Raw genomic sequence first — 19,720 nt, forward strand, 5'->3', positions numbered from 1 at the left:
ATAGATTCTTAAATCTTAACAGTAGCACATTGCACATCCAATAAATCAAAGTAAGGATTGTGCTTTGTTAGTTTTGATTTATAACAGTCTCAGATTTCAGATTCAGGTACGTTCCCGATATCAACCACACCTTCACATAAAAAGTCAGAGGTATGGAAGCATTTCACATTTCGCAAGCCACATCAAGATACAGTGGACACAGCTATATGCCTGATTTGTAACTCTGAAGTGAAATGCTGTAGTAATACTACAAATCGAACCGAGAATCGAAATCGAATCGAATTAAGAACTTGAAAATTGAATCGAATCGAATCGGAACATCTGAAACGATACCCAGCCCTAGTATTTAGACAATAATTCTATTTTGGAGCTGTTTTAATGTGGAGTGACAGAATGCTGTAGCGCCTCAGTTTAAAGGAGAAGTTCACTTTCAGAACAAAAATTCACTCACCTCCTTGCTATCCAAGATGTTCATGTCTTTCTTTCTTTAGTCGTAAAGAAATTGTTTTTTGATGGAAAAAAAAATCAGGAATGTACTCTATATAGTGGACTTCTGTGGTGCCCGTGAGTTTGAACTTCTGAAATGCACTTTAAATGCAGCTTCAAAGGGCTCTTAATAATCCAGCCAGGGAAGTAGGGTCTTATCTAGCGAAATAATCGGTTAATTTCTAAAAAAAAAATCTGCATTCAAACTGCATTTGAAAGTGCCCGCGTGCACTATTAAAAGTCCACTATATAGAGAAAAACCCTGAAATGTCTCAGTCAAATTCATCCAAATTCTTGAATCGATTTAGCTTGACAAGGCTCTCAAGGCTGCGGTTCGCTTGGTTGTGCATCTTTTTCTTCCACACTTTTTCCTTCCACTCAGCTTTCTGTAACATGCTTGGATACAGCACTCTGTGAACAGCCAGCTTCTTTGGCAGTGAAAGTTTGTGGCTTACCCTCCTTGTGAAGGGTGTCGATGATTGTCCTCTGGACAACTGTCAGATGAGCAGTTTTCCCCATGATTGTGTAGCCTAGTGAATCCACGACATTCTAATTTATTGAGATGCACCTGTATATGCTCGATCAATGTTTCAACCGTGGAAGGATGTCAGTATAACAGCTTGTAAACAAAGTCACGTAACGTCACATTTACCTCAGAATAAAACATATTCGTGACCATAAACTCATTGTTCAGCTAGAAAAAAAAACCCTACAGAGGAGCATTTTTAAAAATATATGCACATATTCATTACAGTTTTTACTAGAGCTATAACATTATAGATAGAAAAAGGAGCCAATTCTTTATTTTCAAACTTGAAAACTATGAGTCTGTAATGAGTCTGTTGAATTGAACAGATGGTGATAATTTTTAGTTTCTACCTCACTGCTGACTGGCTCGTTTTTTGGTTTATCAAACTACGGCTCTGGTCTGTCAGGATGAGGGATGTGGAAAATGTGCCTGTAATGAAATGACTGCATAGAAGCAGACATAGAGTGATGTTTACTCACAGTGTCTGTGAGATAAAAGCATTAGGACCATTACCCTTTGAGCCAAGGGACTCCTGGAGTGGCACTGTATTGTATTTCGCCCGCTTTTATAAGGCCTTACAAATTACAGCTCTGGGAATATAAACAACAAGCTTATACAAGGAGTTTTTGTGCTTGCATGTGTCCCTGTCTTTTAAGGGCCAGCATTTTATTATCAGGTTACGCTCAGGTCATCATCGGGTTACACTTCAGACCAAGCACAAATTAATAACATTGACCCTCAAGGTAAATTCAAGATGCCGAAAACAGCTTCCAAACCCATCAGTTGTATCCATCGAAACAAGACCATCCATGTTTCCATGTTCTTTTTTGTTTCAGCTTCTTCTTTCACTTGTCCTCCTCCTATTCTTGTTATGAAATCTTCCTCAGAAATCTGAATTTCATCCAAGTACACGGTGTATAAAATGCCGGTTTGTTCCCTGGGTATTCCACTGAGAGAGCACATTAATAATTCACCTTTTATTCATATTGGATTTACAGCAAATGCGGAACAGTTGGTTTGCTGTTAGCCTTTGAAACAGTGAAGTTTATGAGCTGATGTTGCATCTTCAGCACAAGTGTCATGTTTTATTTAAGACAAGTGGCTTTTTTGTTCTTATAAGCACAGACCTGATGAAATTGGTGCTTGCTTCGCTGTCACATCAGTGTGTAAAATTGTTTTAATGGTGCAGAAGTCTTAGCCACCTCAGGTGAGATTTAATAGTTCAGTGAATTTAGTGTGGACGTGCTTAGGATCCACATTAGTGTAAGCATCCTAATACCGAGCCCTGAGGCACACCTCAAGTCCTAATGTTATTGTTTATCTGAATGAAGCCTCAAATTTCTGCAGTCATGAGAAGTTTTTTGCTGATCACACCGCAGAACTTTTGCTTGACCCATCTAACACATTTCCATGCCAGTGAAGATTTGCTTGGATTGTTAAGGCATGCCTATTCAAGAGGAAAATGCGTACAGCAGAGACAAGAGTTGCTCCCTGTGTGGGAGAGCTTTTAGATCAGTGTTACCCCTTTGGGAGTCACTGACTTTTTTGCACTAACAATAGCACCGTAACAGTGATTTTTATTATGAACAGGGTTTAAACTTGCAGTTTATTTGCTTGCAGTAATGGGAACTAGAGAGAATACAGCAGAGAAACATCCTGTTTCTTGCTGTGATGGTTCGTTCTCAGGCTTTTAGTGTGCAATGTAATCTGTCTAAGCAGCATATTCCATTATTCGGTAAAAATACAAAAAAGGTCCAGACCAGCAAATTGTTTATAGTGCAAACAGGAGGTCTGTATTTATTAAACTATGAATTACTGGGCAACCGAGGGTTGAGACATTCCTCTTCAGCTGACTCTTGTTTTTTATTTTAATGGGGTCCACATGAATGCTGCAGCTTTGAATCAGACATTTGCGTTCCAGAATTTGCTTTTCATTATGTTTGTTATTAAAAGCATCCCTGTTTACCCTTCTAGCTCACTGCTATTATTACTCTACACTAATTACTAATGTGTTGCGTCAGAACAGGAGTAATATATTTATATATGATGACCCAGTGAGCATATTATTATAGCCTGAGTATTATATCCTAATAATTATTGCTAAATGTATATTGTGCAAATCATAATTTAAATGTCCAATTTTTGTTCTTTTATAAGATGTTAGATAAACTGAGGGACCGCTGGATGAACACTGGTCTGTGGAACAAGCTTGAAGAGCGAAAGACTGTGATTACTGAGCCACGTGGTGGTGGCAAGGGTGATTTTGATGAGTTACTGCAGACATACTATGAGGCCATCCGAGGAACGGCAGCCAACAATGAAAACAGAGGTTAGTGTTGATCTGTTCCAAATGCTGTGTTTAATTGTGTTGTCTTTGTGTTGATTATGATTTATTTTCACAGATGGAGCGCTGCTGGTTGCTGTTTGCAGAGGGAAGGTCAGCGAGGGCTTAGACTTCACTGATGATAATGCCAGAGCAGTGGTTACTATTGGAATCCCGTTTCCCAATATCAAAGATTTGCAGGTAACAGACTGCAAAAAACATATGACAATTATAACTACATATACTGTATTTGGCATGTCTGTGAGATTTCTCATTTGCAATTAATCTCATGGATGAGCCATGTTCTATCAAAAATAGTACATGTAATTAAAGGATTAGTTCACTTCTAAAAAAAAAAAAAAAAAAAAAATCCTCCTAATTTACTCACCCCATGTCATCCAAGAGGTCATGTCTTTCTTTCTTCAATTGAAAATAAATTAAGGTTTTTGAGGAAAACTTTCCAGGATTTTTATCCATATAGTGGACTGCAGTGGGCGCCAACAGGTTGAAGGTCCAAATTGCAGTTTCAATACAGCTTCAAAGGGCTCTACACCATCCTAGCCAAAGAATAAGGTTCTTATCAAGTGAAACGATCAATCATTTTCTAAAAAAAAATAATAATAAATAAAATGTATGTACTTTTTAACCACAAATGCTCGCCTTGCACTAGCTCTGCAATGTGTCTACGACTTCACGCATTATGTAATCACATTGGAAAGGTCACGTGTGGTTAGTTCTTCGTTTGTGTACTTCGGTTCAAAAAGGAAGGGTGAAAAACTCATTTTCTCCCCTAAATTTGAAAATCCACCAACATCATTTTACTTTTTTTGTAAAGGGTGTTTGACTTTCTTTACTCGTTCGCTTTGTAAACACTGGGTCGGTACATCTGCCTACATCACACATGACCTTTCGAATGTGGTTACATAATGCATGAAGTCGAGCTAGTCTAAGATGTGCATTTGTGGTTAAAAAGTTTATACATTAAAAAAAAAAAAATTAGAAAATGATTTATTGTTTCACTAGATAAGAGCCTTATTCCTAGGCTGGGATCGTGTCGAGCCCTTTGAAGCTTCATTTAAACTGCAGTTTGGACATTCAACCTGTTGATCCCCATTGAAGTCAGCTATATGGAGAAAAATCCAGGATTAATTCTTTTCGACTGAAGAAGAAAGACACGAACATCTTGGATGACATGGGGGTGAATTAATTATCAGGAAATTTTTATTCTAGAAGTGAACTAATCCTTTAATGGAATTCTGTATTGACATCACATCTTATTTACATTATTCCAAACCCATAATCGTGGTGAAGTCACTATAATGCCTATCCTTGAAAAGTTGATTGCTTTAGTAGTTGTTCTAGTCAACTGGAAGTGGTTCAGGTTGTTTTGACACCATCCAAGTGGCTACATGATTTGTGAAGTGATGATAGAGATTCCCATTAAAGAGTAACCATGATAGGCTCTCCTAATCTTTTAATGACTCTTCACTTTTCTTGATCCTCATTTCAACCCTGAAGTATCATTTGTTCTCTCACATGTGTTCATGTCTTAAAAAAGTTACTTTGTCGGCAGAACATCGGTCCCCCCCTTGCTGTGATCCGTAAATGAATTCAATAGTGATTGTGCTGTGTTTTGCCTGTCCTTAGCAGATAGACCTGACCTTTAAGCTTCCCCCTCTGTCTACCTTGCTGTCAGAGTATGTTGAAGGTCTCCTAACTGGGTCTGTCACCGTGGGGATATGTACAGATGATTGACACTTCCGAGCCCTTCACCTTAGCGGAAGCTGTTGGTGTGGTTGTACCCTTACCTCTGGGGAAGGCCTTTGATTTTTTTTCACTTCTGCTCCAGTGGAGGCCGATTGAGTTTGCCATTTTGGATGAGTTTTGGAGGGTTCTGAGGTAGGTTTTAATTAGTGATGCTCCGATTGATCGGCCACCGATCACAATCGGCCGATATTGGCTTAAAATAGCTTGATCGCGCCGATCAAAAAAGCCGATCACTTGACGTAAATTACTCGTGCAACTTTTTCACACGTGCATGCACGGCACACAGGTAAACAACAGCAGAGCGGAGCTTACCAGTGGCAACATGAGTACTAAATTCCTTATTCGTTTTGTAAGGGTAGTCTTGTTATTGGGCATGTGACTAAGTTGTGCATGTACAGAGCGCTGACTGTTTTACCAGAGACGTTCAAGTTTACTTTCGGTTTCATTCTCTGCTATCTTCAGTTAGTGGTAAATGTGTGTGCTTGAATGTAAATGGATGTATCTTTCTATACCCGTCATATTGCAATAATGTTACCACTGTATGACTGATTGTTGTCATCAGTTCATGTTGTAGTTCAGTTTATATAGAATGAGGAGAAACGGTGCCTGTGTAATTCACGTGCGTATGTTTAGCGCCATTTTATCGCATCGTAATTCTAATGAATGCATATAGATGTTACTGAGGTGAATGTTTATGTTTCCTATATACAGACGGATTCTGATATATCGTATTTAATTCAGCCTAAACCACATTTTACTACCTTTATCCTAATGACTGTGCAATGCTGGATAATATAATCCTTACATCATCTTAAAAAGCAGCTACAAATAACAAGCAAAGAACATTTACATTATCAAAGAACTTCATAACTAGTGTAGCCTAGTCTAGTGCGAGGTGCACTTTAAAAAACACTCCCGTTATAATCAGTTTATCTATCTGCACTGTATGATGAATAAATCTCTTCTCCATGCGGCGCGTTAAGGCGACGTGGCCACTCTATGCGTGTGTTTATACCACGGCAAGTTTCTGAAGCATCCTAGAACCAACTCTCTGCACTGCATCGCTAAAGTTAGGCGCCTTTTTGACGGATAATAATAATAATCGTCTTGCTATCGTCAAAGGCATCAGCAACTGGCGATATCTCTAACTGTTGTTGATACACGATACTATCGTCTACAACCCTAACTTGGTGGTTCTACAAGATCTTGACTGTAGCTTATTTCTACAGTTTTTTTTTTTTTTTTCAATATAGTTAATTTAGAGTTAGTTTCATTTCTACAAATGGTGCAAACTCTGCTAGATTATAGATAAAAGATTCCTATTCCCCTGCCATTTTGTGATCGGCAGTGATCGGTGATCGGCAGATCATGATCTTGGTAATCGGTGATCGGCCCGAAAAATGCTGATCGGAGCATCTCTAGTTTTAATCATGTGGCTTGTTGCAGACAAACGATGAGTTGATGTGCCAGAGGGGCACGGAGGCAGGGGTTTCGTGCACCTGGCCAACCGTAATGCTTCTCCTTGTCTCAAATGCCACATGAAGTTGTTGACAGCACTCAAACGTGTTTGTTTGCTGCCCTCGATTTCCCCTCAATACCTCCCCTTCGACACAGGTGATGCTTTGTCTCGTTTGCCTAGTGCGGGATGAAAAGACTAAGGAAGGTTAGGGAGTTTTGGCATACTCGTTCTTATCCCAAACAGAATAAAAGTAGCTGGAGCCCATGCTATTTCAGTACTTTTTTTTTTTTTTTGGGCTCCATGGTTTGTACAAGGTGCTTAAAGTGCTTGAAGTAATTGAATTTGACTTTCTGACATTTAAGGCCTGGAAAACCCTTGAAAATAGCAATATTCTTAAAGAGGTACTTAAAAAGTACTTTAATTATTGAAAGAACGTATCTATGAAATATGTGTTTAATTTTGTCAATAAGCACATCTTTTCACACAATTAAAAAAACATCATACATTTTTTGCTTATTTCAGTTAATGTCAGAAAACAAGTGAGCTAAGCAAGTAGTAGTACTGGCAGTGTCGTGTAAACATGGCTGAAGATGCGAATAGAGGAACAGGTGAACCAAATTAATTAAGTCATTTACACTGGAACCACTCCAATTGATTCAAACTCGTGACTTCGATCATTAATTTCAAGCGACTCACTAGCAAAAATCAGATCAAATTAAAAGCTATTAATTTTCGAATTTCGAAAAAAGCATGTAGTGATGGCTGAATCTGAGCTTTTCAAAACTCTGAATCAGTTAAACCATTGCGTCGCAAAATGATTCACTATTTCGAAGCGCTCCAATAGAATTGCATATTGTGAATCAGTTGTTTCAGATTAGGACTTAATTTGATAATTTGATTTAGATCAGAACAGGTTCGTGAATCATTTAGCAAATTGAATGATTCTAATCAAATGATTCGCAATATGCGAATCTAAATCAAGTCCCAATCGAAATCAAATTTGATGATCTGATCATAGATTGGAACTTCGGAGTGCGGATCATAAATAATTTTATTCAGATAGGGACTTTGGTGCGGGTTTGTGAATCATTTGTTCCAGATCAGGATTTCAGAGCGATTTCGATTTTTCTTAAACAGTAGAAAACATCAAACCATTAATGCAGTACAGTTATATAATCAAAGAAGAAAAAAGAAAGTATACACAAATACAAATCTTTAGTATACTTTAAGTATACTTTGGTAATACTTTGCATGTGCTTTCACTATTTTTATTTATCTATTTCTCTTTTTTTAGAATTTGAAATGGAAGACACTGTTCGATAAGTGAGATCTCTGATTGAAACCCTTTGAAAAATCAAAAAAGTAGTGCAAAAAAGTTGTGCTTGAAAAGTCTTTATAAGTCCTGGAGTTTCATTTTACAGTATCTGTACAAACCCTGGGGTTCCCACAGTGATGATTACCAGACCTAAAAAAGTCAAAAACAGTTGATTTGATTGTCTTGTTTGAATATACAATAAAAAACTGTAATATTGTAATTTATTATTAGAATTTAAAATAACAGTTTTCTGTTTCAATTTTCAGTTTCTTTTACAATGTAATTTATTCTTGTGACGACAAAGTTTCAAGGGATAGTTCACCTAAAAATGATGCTCATCAGGTTCCCAACCCATAAGACCATCATTCATTTCTCAGATCACAAATTAAGATATTTTTGTTGAAATCTGAAGTTCTGACCCTGCATAGACAGCAACACAACTGACACATTCAGATGACCTTAAAAGGTAGTAAGGATGTCATTAAAATAGTCCATGTGTCCATAATGTTATGAAGCTACGAGAATACTTTTTGTGTGCAAAGAAAACAAAAATAACAACTTCATTCAACAATTTCTTCTCCACTGAGCAATCATAAGCAAAACTTAATAGTAGTGTACTTTTTTCATTAAATTAAAAGTGGTTTGCAAGCCTTAATCGTGTTCAATTTGTCATTGAATTGTTCTCAAACTAGAATTGGTCAAATTAGTTTACAAAATAATGCATCGATGAATTAATCTGAATCGAAATTATTTCATAAAACCTGACTTGCAAGGTCATGGAAATCCATTGTTTAAAAAGAGTCCATCTGTTCATTGTACATACTAGGAAACAACAGTTCACTCAACATTGAGCAATACAACAGTGTTTATATACACTGGTAGTCTGCATGCAAGCTTTTGATACAAGACGTTGCCTCTCCTTTGGTCGAGTGCATGGGGGGTGGAGATGACCCCTGGGGATATCTAGGATATGACCCTATTAATTCAAAGGAAAGAGAGGACACTGACACTATTTACTGTCAGAGTGCAATGGTTATTATTATATGTGACCCTGGACCACAAAACCAGTCAGAAGTCGCATGGGTATATTTGTAGCAATAGCCAAAAATACATTGTATGGGTCAAAATTATTCATTTTTCTTTTTTGCCAAAAATCATTAGGATATTAAGTAAAGATCATGTTCCATGAAGATATTTTGTACATTTCCAACCATAAACATATCCAAACTTAATATTTGATTAGTAATATGCATTGCTAAGAATTTCATTTGAATAACTTTAAAGGCGATTTTCTCAGTATTTAGATTTTTTTACACCCTCAGATTCCAGATTTTCAAATTGTTGTATCTTAGACAAATATTGTCATGTTCTAACAAATCATACATCAATAGAAAGCTTTCGGATGGTGTGTAAATCTTAATTTAAAAAAATGTACCCTTATGACTGGTTTTGTGGTCCAGGATCACATATACAATATGTAAATCAGCACTCGCAAAGATTTTTTTCCAAAAATATAACAACTTTCAAATTTTCAGAATGGCACACACTTACTTGAATTCATTGAAACTTGTGACTTAACTTACTACTCTCAAGTCAGAGTAGAGGTCCTGTTGTGTGAATGCCTGCACAGTCTTCCCAGATAGACAGAAATGCTATTAAAGTGCCTCTAAAACGAGAGTATCGCTTTTATTAGTCCGTTATTGGGAGCGAGATCAAAGGTGAACTTTAAACAGTCTAAACCGATGGTGCGCACACATCAAAATAGCCTCTGGTGAACATAAAAACTGGAGAGAACATGTTTTGTTTCGCTAAGAAAAATAATCTCCGATTTAAAAGGCAGTAAAAGGGCTATTCCAGCTGATGCCGTGTCTCGATGCCTAATGAACAGCTTGTGTTAGACGATGGAAAGTGTGTTAAATTGTAAAGGCTTATCTCGTTTCTCTTTGATTTTCCTTTTAATTGCGGAGCCGAGGACTCTTAGTGTGACCCGCTCTGCTGTTTCCTAACACGGACAGACAGCAGGCTACGAGATCTCGGTGACGGGCGCGACGGCGGCAGTGTTCCGCTCTGCTGCGATGCATGCCTCTTGGTCAAATGTCTGTTTTTAAGGATGAACAGGTAAAGAGGTTGAAGCTGATGTGAGAGTGGGCTATCTCCTGACATTTTACGTAATCCCTTCCAGCTTGCGGTTTCTTGCACAATGAGGAGATTTGGCTAGCAGCGAGAATTGGCTTTTTCACATATGCAAGCTGTCATGTCGGATTGAGTGTTGACGTGGTACCGGGAGGTGAAGGGCCTTGATAGTGAAATAGACTCTGATTGGATTTATATGACAGTCGGCCTCGGGGTAGCGGCCTTTAGTTGACGACAGGATCTCTATCCAGATGCTTTTAACCCTTCCACTGGGTTAGAGATTGAGATTGTGCATCAGATGGCGGATTCGGTCATGCTGAAGTGTGGATGCCCTGTGTGTATGTCAGCGTGTCCATGTGTTTCTAAATATTCCTGATTATGGTGTGTGTCAACATCGTGGATGACGCAGAGCTGCTGTGTACAAGAGACAAGCCTTACCTGTGACGGTCATGCCCTCGTACAGGTTGTGGCATCTGAAAACACAGTACCTGTCACAAATAGTTAAGGCTTTCACCATCCTGTCCCATCTGACGGGATTTGAACTTTTCACTTGTCAATTCAAAAAGGTTAGCGTTAAAACAGTGGGTGAAAATTGATGGATGCCTCCCTGGCATTTTTATGGCAAAGCAGATGCCTATTGTCTGGTGGCCTGTTTCTTCCGCCTCTTTGCAATGGATCAGCGGGCTGGGCAGGCGAGTATGAAAGCACTTCAGGCCCAGGGTGTCATCTTCAGGGGAGCTTTGCCCTCTGCAGATCACCGCTCACCAGTCCTACCTCCTGCCAGTGTCAATCTAATTAGTTCTATATGAGCGGCACGATGGTGGTGCAGCTGCCTCACTCCCAGGTGTGGCCTGTTGAGTCTTCTGATAAATGTAAGTTAGTGAAGATTGAAGGTGCCATGAAGTGCATTGATACAATATTTTAAATTGTTCTCTGATATCTACATAGAAGGTATATGGCATAGGAAAGGGCAAAAAAATTCTCCAGAAACGGTTTTACAGGTCCATTTACAACCCTAGGATTTGTCCCTAGAATAAAATGCTCTGTTATTACCTTATTTGGAAGGCACATGAATAATAATGATGAGCTCTGCTCTGATTGGCTGTTTCACTGAGCGGCTCATTTCAGTAGCTCGCACATGGAGGAAAATATATATTTAATCACGGAGCTCGACCCACTATTAATATGCGGGTCATTGAAACTGCCGTTTTGAATGCACGATCATTTTACTTTCACTTTTGAGATTTGCAATTGCACATGCTCTGTGTAACTTTACACTACAGCGGCAGAACTTACCACATATTTTACAAGTTTAGAAGCTTGTTAGTGATGCTCAGGATCTGTAAATCATTCGCCATCTTCCGCGCAGTCATCTCTCCTTACTCTGTTTATGTGGTAAGTGAAATCTTATGTACTGCAATGTTACGGGATTTTGCTAGTAAGAAGCTAACCGTGTCTCTTTAGTGGCTCGCCTTATTTTATTAGAACGCCTTATTTGTTTTCCTTGCCTTTCTGAGTACATACACTAACCCATCCCTGCACTTAACATCCCCTGCACAACCTAAAATATAACATTTATTCCCGTAATCTGCCATTTACGCTATTGTCCTCGCTTTGTTTTTTTTTTCCACAGTAGCCTACCTGCAGAACTTCTGATGATTGGGCTATGCAAATGTTGGGGGCGTAACTATTAATGATCGCGACTATAACGTCATAGTCTGTGTTATGTTAGGTTTAGCCTATTTTTCAGTGGTCTTTTGCAAACACCATATTTATATAAGAAGGAGGAAATGGTGGTGTTTGAGACTCACGGTATGTCATGTCCATGTAGAGAACTGTTATTATTCAACTATGCCAAGGTAAATACAGTTTTCCATTCTATGGCACCTTTAATACTGTCTGCTTTTTTTGTACAAGAACAAAATTGTCAGTTTATTTATTTATTTATTTACATTTACAAAACACAAAAGGCTAAGGCTTTCTCTCTGTTTTGGCCTTCCGTCCACACACGTGGATGAATTTGAAGCACCAGTTTTTTTGACATTATAGCGTGGACTCTGAAAACAGGCTTTTATAAACGATGACGCATATTTAGTCATATGACTCATATTGTACCAATTGAAATCTATGTTTATACCAGTGTTGTGCCTTTTATGTGCAATTCAGTTTAACACTGTTGCTAAAGATGTTGCTTTGTACTCTCCTCATATTACATTCCTGCAAATATGACAGGAAATTTACTTACAATTGCTGTCCTGCAGCAAAACATGAGGGCAGTTGTGTTTTAGATCAAACATATGATACTGAGCGTGACCTGAATGCGTCAATAATGAGATTTTCACAAATAAAATAATCCTTCCACCAGAATTGCTTCAGAACTTTAACAGTTCTGTCTGTATCATCTTAGTGAACTTGTATGAGGTTTTACACATGTGCAGTTAGGCGAATTTAACGTTTCCTGATGTTTCTGCGTGGATTAGAAACTTTTGGAAAACGCAATGGATGGAGAGCGTTTTAAAACAGAAATGCAATTTTTTTTTTTTTTTTTTTTTGCATTTTCAATGCAATTCACGTTATTGTAGACGTAGCCTCAGGATTGGCTCTTGAGTGGCCTAAAGCAGAAACCTTGCTGTTATAAAACCTGTAAATTTACCTATACACAGTGGTCAACCAATGATATACTATTTGTTTATTTTGCTCAGGCATAGAATCTGTTCATTAGAAGTTCTACAGGATGTCCTTGATCCTGGAAAACCCTGCATATATAAACCTAGGAAGCTTAAAATGTTTTCCAAAACTATAAATAAATAGAATAGAAAGTCATAGAAAATTCAGGGAAATATCTGTCTATAGACTACCATTAAAAGATTTAAATGAGTACGATTTTGTTTTTTAAAAGAATTCTCTTATGCGCACCAAGGTTGCATTTATTCGGTCAAAAATGCAGGAAAAATCTATATTGTGAAAAATTTCTTTTTAAAATAGCCGTTTTTATTTTAATTTATTTTAATATGTAATGTATTCCTGTGATTGCAAAGCTGGATTTTCAGTAGACGTAACTTCAGTTTCCTCAGTGTTACATGGTCCTTCAGAAGTAATTCTAAAATGCTGAATTGTCGCTCAAGAAGCATTTATGTTAAAAACAGTTGTGCTGCTTAATATTGTTTTGTGAAAAAAAAAAAAACTTTTCTATAAAATGTAAATTTTGAAAAACAGCAAATATTTAACCCTTGTGCATCAGTTTAAAAAAAAACTGAAAAGGACAAAAATGTTCACAAGTTCGCACAAGAGTAAAATGAATAAACTTTTAATGGGTTTCAATGAGAAAATTTTAGTTCTTAAGGTCCTGAGAGAAACTATTTTTGTACCTAGTGTAAAATAGATTTATTAAAGTTAATTCAAGTTAAAATTTCAATAAAAATACACACCTGTGCCAGAATGTATGCAGTTGGCATTAACACAGGCAAACTTATAAAAATAAATAAAATGAAAAAGGACAAAAATGTCCATAAGGTCACAAGGGTTCAAATAAAAATCTTTTCCACCTTATTCCTGAACATGGAAGTAAGCCTAAGGGTGAGATTTCCAGTTCAATAGCCACTATAGGGAAATAACAAGAAGAATAACGTGCAAAACTGTTTGCCCTACAAACCAGTGTTCATAGTTAAGATAATACATTAAAATAATATGGTAAGAAATGCCAATTTGCAATATCAAGCCATAAAACCAGCTGTTTTGTGTCTAAAAACAGCTGGATGTGGATGAGACCGGAAGGCAGACCCATAAAATGTACAAATGGCCAAATAAGATGGGTAGATGTATTTACCATCACTTCTTTATAAATTTAATGCACCTTTGCTGAATAAAGATAGTAATTCTTTTTTTTTTAAATGTGACTGATCCCAAATGTTTAAACAGTAGTCTATATATCATGCTGCTTATGCTTGTTGAGTAATCATACGTGGGAGCAAAGAAACTCTGCCAAAAGGTGTGAGTTGACATTTTTATTTTACCACAATTTCCTGAAATTTCATGTTAATGTTTTTATAGGAGCTACTTTGGTTCAACTCATTGTTTCTTTTGCACTGCAGGTTGAATTGAAGATGAAATACAATGACAAGCATGCCAAGTCACGTGGACTTCTGCCTGGTGGGCGCTGGTACGAGATTCAAGCATATCGGGCTCTAAACCAGGCACTCGGAAGGTCAGAGCCACATGAATTTCATAGGAGTTGATATTTGTGCAATTACTCTGACTTGAAATTAGTTTTTAGTGTAACAATATGTTTGCTGTCCTTGTAGGTGTATACGACATCGAAATGACTGGGGGGCACTTATACTGGTAGATGACCGGTTTAGGACAAACCCGAACAAATATATCACAGGTAAATGACAGAGTGCCAAAAAAGTGCATTGTTCACCAAGATGTAATTCCATTTCTGAATCACTAGATGGCGATAACGACCTACTGCAGGGGTTTTGAAATGTTAGACTGTGGGCTGCGGCCAGATAATGTGTACATAAGGTCTTGCTCTTTTACATGTAACAGTGATGGGTTGAAAACATTCATTACTTGAAAATCTACACGGATTGACAGTACTGCGGTAGAGTGTTATGAAAATAGTGGTCAAGCAGAGTGGTTAAATGTTTGTCAAACGCTGCTGTCCTCTTCTCTCAGGCCTGTCAAAGTGGGTGCGTCAGCTAGTGAGGCACCATGACACCTTCACTGGCGCCATGCAGTCCCTGGAGTCCTTTTCTCAAGACCAGCGGGGGGCAGTAGAGACCTTCAAAGAGACACAATCTCAGGCTGTCCTTCAATGCCCAAGCCCCTCCACTGTTACCTCACCCCCTCCTGAGATAATCACCCCCCACAAGCCATTTGACCCTCAGCTTGCCCAGCCAAACCTACACTCTGAGGTGCAGACGGCCAACTCTGAGAGCAGGTCTTCTGAAACAGGTATATGGCTTGGGTGGAAATTTGTATTTGTTTAAAGGGTTAGTTCACCCAAAAATGATAATTCAGTCATTAATTACTCACCCTCGTGTCGTTTCAAACCCGTAAGACTTTCGTTCATCTTCGGAACACCAATTAAGATATTTATGATGCATAGACAGCAACGCAACTGACACGTTCAAGGCCCAGAAAGGTAGTAAGGGCATCAATAAAATAGTTGATGCACAAAAGAGAAGATGAAGTGGTTATTTTTGTTTTCTTTGCACACAAAAAGTATTCTTGTAGCTTTATAAAATTTTTAAATATAAAAATGTTAAACCACTGGTGTCACATGGCATGGGCTATTTTAACAATGTCCCTACTACCTTTCTATTTACATATAGCTGTTTTCAACATTTCTAATAATAAAAAATGTTTCTTGCACCCCAAATTAAGATGTGATGTGACATGGAAGATTTGCATAATGGCTGATGATTAGGGATGTAACGATATTATCAATATCGTGGTATCGCGATAGCAAAACTCTTAACTCTTAAAGTCTTAATATTATTTTGGTCACATGATGATATGAAACTATATAGGTCTTCTGTGCAAAAAGTGTATATTTAAAAAAAACTATTTTAACATAAAAGGTCTTTAAAGTTGTGTTTTGGGCCAATATGCTTTTGCACGGAGTCTGTCAAACGAGCTAAAACTGAAATATGGCTTAATCCAAAGCGAAAAGGCACACTTTATTCAGGCGATCAGCTCATAATCACATTTTTTTTTTTTTCATGGCTCAGAACGTCTCTTTAGCACACGATTGGGAATGCAACGGCCACCAGTTATGCTTTATTTTTACGGCTGATTATTCAAACATTTCACTAGATTTGTTTTTGTAAGCGTGTTTTCACTAAACGTGGAGTTTTCCTTTAAAATAAAAGCTCTACTGCCTTTTCTTTCAAAATAAAAGTTTTAAAGTACAGTATGAATTGCTGACAACTACTGGTTTTGATGGGTAATGTTACCTCAGTCCAAAATTCAAAACTCTTACAAGTGTAGAAATTAGGAAAGAAGTATCATACCCTGCTGTAGTGTAAAGCAAAAATAATATACTTATGAAATATTAATTTTCATTTATTTTACAGTGTAATTGTTTTACATTATATGGATATTGCTGTCATAGGAATAGCAATAATATCAAATTGTTAATATTATTTTTTATTATATTCCAGTTTGTTTGGCTTCTAAAACAAAGTATGAATCTAATTTAGACTGAGACAGTACATCACATCTAAAAAGAGTGTTAAGTCTGCTTAGTTTAAGTCCATTCACTGAAGTTTTCTTAGGAACATGGGTTGGAGCTCCTAATTTTGAACTCTCAAAGTGCATTAGATAGAAGAATTGAACTATAAAATGTACAAAATGTTTTTTTTTGTTTTTTTATATTCCAATAAGTATCGTATTATCATATCATGAGATGTTTATATTGTTACATCCCTACTGATGATCATCCCTATTGATGTCATTAAAATAAATGTAGCTTTAGTGAGAATAAGAGTTAAGATTTTACCAGCCCCAAACTTTGAATCGTAGTCTGTGTAAACAAGTGACCAGCACATTCTTTACCATTCCTCCTTTAGTTTTCAAGTCAAATGGATTTAATACAACATTAGGGTAAATGAACAATAACAAAATGTATTTTTGGGTCAGCTGTTGCTTTAACATTGTGGGTGCCTTTAGGTAAAACCATCTGGTAAGCAAGCGTGCGTTTCTGTGGCATGTACTGTACATGTATGTGTGTGTACGGTACACGCTCTTCACTCCTCATTGTCCCCGTCAGACCCTGTGACCCCTAAATGACTGAACAGCATTGGGATGAGCAGATGTCTGACTGTTGCTTTTAATGAAATCCCTTTGACCTTTGTTTGTGGTAGATTGAGCGTGAGCATTTGCGCACACTTGAGAACAAATCACGGACTCCACTCATTCAGACATATAAACAATATTGTAGACCCAAATCTAAAGCCCTTACACAGTTCATAGAGACCCTGTGCTTCACCGCTTAATCAAAGCTAACCTTCAAACGTGTTTTTTCTGGCAAACAATGCGGACTGTATTGTTTTAACCAAAGATTCTGCTTTGAGGCGTACATTTGAGCTGGCATACACACCCAAGAGTTTTGTATAATTGTCACTCAGATGTCTTTGTGTCTGTCTGTTTGAACAGGTGACCGAAAGAATATACAGCATCCATCTGAACCAAGCAGAGAACGTAATGTCCAAAGAACACCGTGGCCTACAAGCCACCTCTTTACCTCCACTCCAGTCAGTAGCCAATTCAAGACTCCTATTTTTCAATCCGAGCCAGATGGGACTTCAGTGACCAACAAGCAAGTTCAGCATGCTCCTGATCTAAATGACAGTTCAGTTGAACCTCAACTTGAGCCGCACTTAGTGATCCCCACGTCTACTTCAAAGCAGAACACCAGTGGAATGGACCGTGAAGATACTGAAGAGGACGAACAAAGTATTTTCTACAGCCCTGAGCTGTTTGAAGGAGATGATGAGGAGAAGGAAGAGACTACTGAGGTGGAGAAATCTCCTCCGGGAGTTGCTAATAGCACAGCCAGTGTTCTTTTGGAGGATCTCTTAGGTTCAGAGCAGGGCGAGAGGCCATTGTCTGAAGACCTTGTTAGCAGCACTGTCCCAGAAAGCACATTGTTAGAGAGTAGTACAGAGCTGACAGGTTTTGACAACGTGGCTGGCTCACAAAATGGTGTCAGCAGTAGTCGGGTACGTAGACTCTCCAGATGTAGGCAGAAAAGGCCCAGCACATCAGCAGGATCAGGTAAACTCACCAACTATTTTAAACTCGTGCCCCCAAGCAGCCAACCGTGCATCATTACAATTGATGACTGATGATGTTTAGCTTTGTATGACAAGGGAAGAAAAAGGCGAATGTATGTCTGTCTTAATTGGTGTAATAATGAACATTTTAATCTAAATATTAGGCCGCTGATCTGTCTTTAATATGCTTCCGAGAATGTGTATCTTTTATAAGAATTATTAAAATAACTGACAAGCTTATCCTCCTCTCTATGACGTGATGTCTTGACCGGGTTGATTTTAATGAGATGTACTGTACTGTGGGGGCTAAAAACGCAAAGGAGGTGCAGGCAGGGGTTTACATGGCTGATTTCACTCGGCTGAGAGGTTCTATGTTTTTACTCAGAAATTACAGCCCAGTAAAGTTTTATTTGTGTGAACTCTGAGTATAAATGCGGGGCAGCTGTGTAGCACTGGGGGCCGGGGCGCCAAGGGCAGGCGGGTCTGTAAACAGGCACAGGAAGCTGCTTCTTTCTTTCTACCTCTCACTAAAAGCTCTAAGAAATGAAGACACATGAAGGATTGTCCTACATAAATGCACAAATAACGCATGGAAACTGCGAGCTGCAAACCGATTAGTTGCGATTAATCGATTCAAAATAAAAGTTTGTTTGCATACTATATGTGTGTGTACTGTTTATTTATAATGTATAAATACACACACACACACACATCTATATATTAAAGGGAAAATATGTTTTATTTATATGTAAATAATAAATTTACTGTACACACATAGTATGCAAACAAACTTGAATCGATTAATCACGACTAATCGTTTTGCAGCTCTTATTCTATAGTAAAATATTTTTAATAAAGTGGTAATTAAAATAAATTGTAATAACGGCTATTATTATTAGTAATTGTATTACAAATAAAATTATTTTTTTTATTAATTAAATAGCGTTTAATTACAATGTTAATACTATTATTGTTTTAATTTTGTTTTTTATGTGTTTACAGAGCGTCTATATTTACAGTTTTGTTTATATTTATTATTACTGTGTTATTCTTTCCTCTCTACTTTTGTTTACACAACTATTCATTGTAATTTCTCTGTTTAATGAGTTAAATAGTTGATTTATTTATCCATTTATTTATTTTAAGGGTGTTCAGGGTCGTTTAAATCAGAATTTCCTTACTTTTCTATCCTCTCTCTTTGTGTCCATGACCTTAAACAACAAAAATGTGTTTTTATTAGTGCTGGGCAATGATTAATCGCATCCAAAAAAAAAAAAATATTATATATATATATATATATATATATAACATATATTTATATAACAACAACATACGTGTGTGTACTGTGTATATAATTAATATGTGTATATATAAAGAGACACATACAGTGAATATATTTAGAAAATATTTACATGCATTTATACATATGTATGTGTGTGTGTGTGTGTATATATATATATATATATATATATTTATTTTTCATATAATTAATATTAGATATAAATATATTTAATATATAAACATAACATATATTTTTAAATGTATACATGCATTTGTGTGTGTGTGTGTGTGTGTGTGTGTGTGTGGGCATGTTTTTGTGACATATCAGGACACAAATGTGTGTAATAACATGGGTATGACATAGGTATTACAAGGAGAGGGTGACTTATGAGGACATTGCCCATGTCCCCACTTTTCAAAAGGCTTATAAATCATACAGAATACGTTTTTTTGAGAATGTAAAGATATGCACAGTCTCCTGTGAGGGCTAGGTTTAGGTGTAGGGAAGGTGTAGGGTGATAGAAAGTACGGTTTGTACAGTATAAAAACCATTACGTCTATGGAATGTCCCCACAATTCACAAAAACAAACATGTGTGTGTGTGTATGTGTGTATTTATATATACATAATAAATGTACACAGTACA

General features: G+C 37.2%; 1 protein-coding gene across 1 annotated transcript in view; it reads left to right on the forward strand.

Moving 5' to 3' along the window:
• brip1 (BRCA1 interacting helicase 1) overlaps positions 1-18,033 on the forward strand; it is a 50,561-nt gene extending 32,528 nt beyond the window's left edge. Inside the window, exons 14-19 of the mRNA XM_073818090.1 lie at positions 3,173-3,344; positions 3,418-3,539; positions 14,104-14,216; positions 14,314-14,396; positions 14,690-14,968; positions 17,174-18,033. Of these exons, the coding sequence (XP_073674191.1) occupies positions 3,173-3,344; positions 3,418-3,539; positions 14,104-14,216; positions 14,314-14,396; positions 14,690-14,968; positions 17,174-17,865 (1,461 nt within the window). The 3' untranslated portion in view covers positions 17,866-18,033. The remainder of the gene's footprint in view (positions 1-3,172; positions 3,345-3,417; positions 3,540-14,103; positions 14,217-14,313; positions 14,397-14,689; positions 14,969-17,173) is intronic.
• The last annotated feature ends 1,687 nt before the right edge of the window (positions 18,034-19,720 follow it).

This window comes from Garra rufa, chromosome 14, assembly GCF_049309525.1.
Source record: "Garra rufa chromosome 14, GarRuf1.0, whole genome shotgun sequence".
NCBI classification, from domain to species: domain Eukaryota; kingdom Metazoa; phylum Chordata; class Actinopteri; order Cypriniformes; family Cyprinidae; genus Garra; species Garra rufa.